The 6405-nt window shown below is 39.5% G+C and overlaps 1 protein-coding gene across 1 annotated transcript; it reads right to left on the bottom strand.

Moving 5' to 3' along the window:
• Positions 1-3079: 3079 nt before the first annotated feature.
• On the bottom strand, positions 3080-6204 carry LOC122706456 (PITH domain-containing protein 1-like). The gene is made up of 2 exons (XM_043921583.1): positions 6172-6204; positions 3080-4673 (listed from the first exon to the last, which is right to left on the bottom strand). The coding sequence occupies exons 1-2, from the start codon at positions 6202-6204 to the stop codon at positions 3915-3917; spliced, it is 792 nt and encodes a 263-aa protein (XP_043777518.1). The 3' UTR covers positions 3080-3914.
• Positions 6205-6405: the final 201 nt, after the last annotated feature.

Here is a 6405-nt window from a genome sequence, read left to right as displayed (position 1 = left end):
TTTGAGTAACACTTCCCTATTTTCCCTATCCTCATCCCTTGGCAACTACCACTCTACTCTCTGGTTTTATGAGTTGGACATCCTTTAGATTTGCTGTATAAATTATATCATATATGTTTGTTTATGTGATTGGCTTATTTCACTTGGCAAAGTTTCCTCCAGATTCATTCATGTTGTCACAAATGGCAGGATATCCTTATTGTTTAAGGATGAAGACTCTTGAGAGTCCCTTGGACTGCAAGGAGATCCAACCAGTCCATCCTAAAGCATATCAGTCCTGGGTGTTCATTGGAAGGACTGATGCTGAAGCTGAAACTCCAGTACTTTGGCCACCTCATGTGAAGAGTTGACTCATTGGAAAAGACCCTGATGCTGGGAGGGATTGAGGGCAGGAGGAGGAGGGGACGACAGAGGATGAGATGGCTGGATGGCATCACCGACTTGATGGGCATGAGTTTGGGTGAACTCCGGGAGTTGGTGATGGACAAGGAGGCCTGGTGTGCTGTGATTCATGGGGTCACAAAGAGTCAGACACAACTGAGTGACTGAACTGAATGTTCACTATATAGCTACATCAGTCTATATAAAACATTTTCTTTATCTATTCATCTGTCTGTGGACACTTAGGTTGCTTCTCTGTAGCTTAATGCCTCTTTGTTTTTTTGTTTTGTTTTTGAGATGGCCATTCTTTCCTCATGATGCTAGTCAGCCAAATGTGGTCACTGACATGGATTTCTTACTTCTCCAGTATCAGATTTTCCATTTAGACTGTATTCTTTGACCATGATGAAATTAGCTTTAAAATCAGTAACAATTTAAGTAAAAATCCCCAAACAGGTAGAGGTTTAAAAACACAGTACTATATTAATCCAAAGTCAAAGAAGAAATCTCAAATAAAATTAGAAGATATTTAGAACTGAACATTAACAATAGTACTTGTGGATACAATCAAAATATTACTTTAAGGAAAAATTTTATCCATAAATGTTTATATTAACCCAAGAAGAAAAACTGAAAATTTTAATCAAGCATTCAATTAAAGACATTTATAAAAGCATAACAGACCAATCCCCCAAAAGTAAAGTAATAAAGACAAAAATAGAAGTTAATGTAATGAGAAAATAAAGAAAACTTAAAGAGGATAAGCAAAGTCAAAGATTGGTTCTTTGAAAAGGTTTACAAAAGTTACACAAACCTATGGTAAAGTTGGTTATGAAAAATGTACACTTTCGGGTCATAGAATATAATACGGGCAGATTGAATAAATATTACCAACAGGTTTTTAATTTATATCCGTCTCAGTAGTGTGAAAGCATTTGTCAACAGCCTCCCTTCTACATCTTTTTGACAAAATCAATGTGATTTATTAGAATTAACATAGGTTTTGGAGGCAGGTAGACCTGAGTTCAGATACTGGCTCTGGCATTTATGAGCTCTGTGATTTACTTGAGTCTTTACTTTTCTAAACTTAAGATTCCTTACTTGGAAAATTAAATGATATTTGTCTAACCTGAAGATTGTTAGAAAATTAAAATGAGATATCTGCATAAGGAGATAATATAGCTCCTCTTACATTTTGATTAATGAAGAGGAGCTATTGTTTTATATGATGTCCATGTTTTAGTCCTAAAACTAGATTAACTCTCTTTTCCAGCTCAATTTTACCTTGTATACCTTTTAAATCCTATCAACATGAAACTCGATGCCTTACTCAGAAAATGTTCAGTAAATATTTACTAAATGAATGGATGAGTAAATGTTATTTTTAATACATTTTTGGTACCATTTAACTTGCATACCAATATGATAGGCAGATTTACCTTTGGCCTTTATTATAATTATTTATTATATTATTCTGTTAATCCACTTTTCAGGAACTCTTAAACTGGATGAAACTGATATTTTTACACATGAAAAGGTTTAAAATCAGCCACTTCATATGGCTCAGCCTAATGCCCTGGAGTATTTGTCTACAGCTGTTCTTTCTTGGTTTATATTAATTTTTGTTTTCTTGCTCTTTAGGGAACATCTGCTTAGATGTTTCCTTGAACTTTTAGGAACATTACGATCCTTCCAGCAGTTTGCTTCAGAAGTGTTCTGCCATAGATGGAAAAAAAAAAAAGTTCTAGTACCACAGTCTATTAAGTAGCATACTGTTGCAGTAATTAGGATCTAGGATCAGGTAGAACTGGATTTCAGCTCTGGTGCAGATATTAACTGGGGCTTCCCAGGTGACTCAGTGGTAAAGAATCTAGCTGCCAATGAAGGGGACATAGGATATGTGAGTTCGATCCCTGGGTTGGGAAGATCCCCGTAAGTAGGAAATGGCAACCAACTCCAGTATTTTTGCCTGGAAAATTTCATGGGCAGAGGAGTCTGGTGGGCCGCAGTCCATGGCGTGGCAGAGTCTGACTCAACCTAGCGACTGAGCATGCATACAGATACTAGACAGCATGCATACAGATACTAGACAGCTGAACAATGAACTTGGGCGTGTTAATTCACCTTTCTGAGTTTCATTCATTTTCCTCATCTCAAAATGAAAGAGCTTGAGCTGGAAAGATGATCCCTGAATTTTCTTCCACTGATAAATTTCTTTAAATGTGAAGCATTTATTATTGTACATATTCTTTACTGAGTCTGTTATTAATCAGAGCCTGTGTAAGGTAGTGATGATAAGTATAGGAACATATCAGTAATTTGGTGTGAGGGTAAATATTTAACAGAATGGTGTAATTGAGGGGAGAATGGATAAAGTCAGAAATCTATCTTTATAACTCCTTGCAAATACCAGTAAGAAAAGCACGTATGTCTTGATTTTATTTTCCTAGCCTATACAATTAGAATAACAATAATAGCTATTTTAATTATGTCAGAGAACTATTATGAGCATCAGAATTGTTAGTGCTTATATGAGGTCTTAATAGTCTCAAATGGAAGTCCCAGGTTTGCTTATATCATAAGTCAGAAAAAGATAAGGAGACAAAAATTTAGGAAATTACATGGTATTAATGGTTTATTTACCTTTTTAAATACTTTCGATTTTACAACAGTTTTAGATTTATAGAAAACTTGTGAGTTTTTTTTTTTTAAGTCTGGCAAGGATTTATTAGGAAGCTGATTAGTCACAGTGAATAAAAAGCCATGAACAGAAGAACTGAGATCTCCAAATTCTGCCATTGGGCTTACAACACTAGTTAAAAGCTGACAAACATTAAGGATGTCCCAAAGAGAAGCATATCAAAGTCCCAATCTTACCCCGACCAGGATACCCACAAACACAGCAACAATGCTCTCCTCAGACTGCTTACCTGGGCAACAGGAAAAAAAGACCCTCTCAAGCTATTAAGCAACATCAGATTTCTGCTCTTCAAGCTATAACATGGGACACTGGTGCATGACAGACAACTCCAAGCTGGGCAACTTGACAAGAATGTTGAAAGATGACAGGGAGAAGGAGCAAGCAGGGACAAGTATTTCTAGCTGGAGACCCTCCTGATGGTTAATACAAACACAATGCTGAGGCTTCAGAAAGTTTACTGCAGCCCAGGAATAGTTTCCATTTTAAAAACAAGTCACACAATAATCCTGCCACAAAGCAACAAGACACTTGGGATCCCATGGCCACATAAACTGGGAAGGCAGGCATTATCCACGGCTGCCAGGTACTGACCAGCCCAAGACCCAATTTCTGTAGGGTCCTAGAGAACCACGATTGTCCCTTGGCACCCACACAACCCTTCCTGGGGTGTGGGGTCTTCCATAGGCCAGGTTTCTGCAGCAAGCCCCAAAGACAGCTTGGCAGAGGCTGTGGCAGCCAACTCTCTTTGGAGCCCCATCTCTCTTTGTCCTTCCCAACAGGATGTCATACTTCTTCACCAACACAACACCTCTGTGGGAGTCTTGGCCAGCCCTTAGGAAATAAAGTGTGTCTGTGGGGTAACCTGATGGACCTTGTGGTTAGCTGGGTTGGCTGATGCTTCATAACTGCAGATGGTCACCTCATGTCGGCGAAGCTCAGTCCATTCTCCTCTCAGGCCAATATAAAAGACCTTTGTGGTATCGGCTCCAAAGTTTTTTGAAATATGAATTGAGAGATGATAGACATTTGAAAAACGAGAAATTTTCGTAGCATACTCTAATTCCCCTGTAAGATCCCGGTTCAGACTAAAGGTCTGATCTGGCTCCCTGTCTGTATCATCAAAGGACATCTGTGGAATGTTCTTGTACAGTCTCATCTCAGAGGGGTGTGAGTCATCATCTTCTCCCATTATAATGATGCCTTTTAGCTTGACATTGCCTGTAAATGGAATATTAAACAGAAGCTCTTCATCAGCATCACTTTCAACAAACTTGGAGCGGTCCGTCCGCTCCTCCCACGGCTTGAAGACGCCGCGGCCGCTGCCCTCTCGGCTCTCGTTGAGGCACTGCAGCCGCTCCAGGTCGATGCGCAGGTACAGGCCGTAGGCCAGGCCGCGCTGCTCGGGCGGCTCCTCCCGTTCGGCGGCGCAGCGGCAGCCGCCCCCGCCGTGGCTGTGGCCGTGCGACGTGGCGACGCCACCGCCCGCGCGTCCCCTTGGCCCTGCAGCCGCTGGCGCCGGCGCTCCCCGCGACTCGCTCTTTTCGCTCTGGCCGCCGAAAACTTGTGAGTTTGTTTCCACAGCCAGTTTTCTCTATTATTAACACCTTACATTGGAATGGCACATTGTTACAGCTGATGAGCCAGTATTGCTATGTTGTAACTCATCGATACTTGACTTAGATTTCCTTAGTTTTTACCACATGTCCTTTCTATGATCCTGGATCCTATCCAGGATACCATACATTTTGTCATCAGGTCTCCGAGTCTCCCTTTGACTGTGAAGGTTTCTCAGATTTCCCTTGCATTTGATGACATTGAAAGTTTCGAGATGTATTTTGCAGAACTGTCCATTGAAATTTGCCGCATTTTTTCCCATAATTAGATCAGTGTGTTTGTGTGTGCATGTGTGCTAAGTTGCTTCGGTCGTGTCTGACTGTGTGATATGAGCTGCAGCCCGCCAGGCTTCTGTGTCCATGGGACCAGGCGAGAACACCAGAGTGGCTTGCAATTTCCTTCTCCAGCGAATCTTCCCCACCCATGGATCAAACCCGGGTACCTTGCATTGCAGGCAGATTCTTCACTATCTGAGCCCCTAGGGAAGCCCATAATTAGACCTAGCAGCTCTTATACTTGATTCTTGTGTTCCTTTGACATATCCACTTGTTTGTGCGGGTGACTGTGTATGTGTGTGTACATTTTTGAGCATTTGTTGACACTACAAGATGCTCCAAGTTCATCTTGTGTATTTTTGCCCCACATTCTAGAAGCAACAGTTCCTTAAATACCTCTGGTTCCTTTTATTGAAGAATGATATTACAGTCCAAGAGCTGACTGCTAGACATGTTTCTGTTTTTAGAGTGTTGCTGCTTCTAGCTCTCTTAGCTGACATAGGAAGGAAATATATGTATAGTAACAAACATACATATATATATATTTAACATTATATATGTATCTCTAAAGACACAGCTGACACAGGAAGGAAATATGTATAGTAACAGACTCATATGTGTATAAAACTATTTATACAGATGTATCTATGAATATTTATATGCAGAGTCATGTGCATCTACATGAAGCTAAGCATGAGTTCATACTCATGTCTCCAGTTCTAATTTATTACCACATGGATAATTCTAGCCTCTTCTTTTGCTTATCTAAATTTCTATGGCACTAAGGAGCCTGGATATTACCACCTGCATTCAATTCAGTATTCATCTATAGTGGTATTAGAATTGGTGATCCATACTTCTGTAAGAACACATTATCAGCTAGAATATAATTCTTTCTCCATGTCTTGTGGCTTGGTAGTTCATTTCTTTTTGTTACTGAATAAAATTCAATTGTATAGATATACTATAGTTTGTTTACCCATTTACCTGTTAAAGGATGTCTTGATTGCTTCCATTTTCTGGCTATTATAGATAAAACAGCTATAATGATTTACATGCCGGATTTTGTGTGAACATGGTTTTTGAGTCAGGTGGATGCCTAGGAGAATGATGGCTGGATCATAGGTAAGACTGTGTTTAACTTTGTTAAAAAACTAGAAAAACATCTTCCAAAGTGGCTGAACAATTTTGAATTCTCACCAACAATGACCGAGAGCTCTGACTTCTCTGCATACTTACTAGCAATTGCTATTGTCAGTTTGTGAAAAAATTTTAGGCATTTTGATATGTGTGTAGTGATATCAAATTGTTATTTTAATTTGCACTTCCCTAGTGATGACTGATGTGGAGCATTTTTTTAATGTGCTTATTTTTCATAGATTTATTTTCTTCATTGAAGTAATTTTCAGGTCATTTGTCCATTTTAAATGGGTG

This window comes from Cervus elaphus, chromosome 2 (genome assembly GCF_910594005.1).
Source record: "Cervus elaphus chromosome 2, mCerEla1.1, whole genome shotgun sequence".
Lineage (NCBI taxonomy): Eukaryota > Metazoa > Chordata > Mammalia > Artiodactyla > Cervidae > Cervus > Cervus elaphus.
This window is presented reverse-complemented; position numbering and strand designations above follow the sequence as displayed.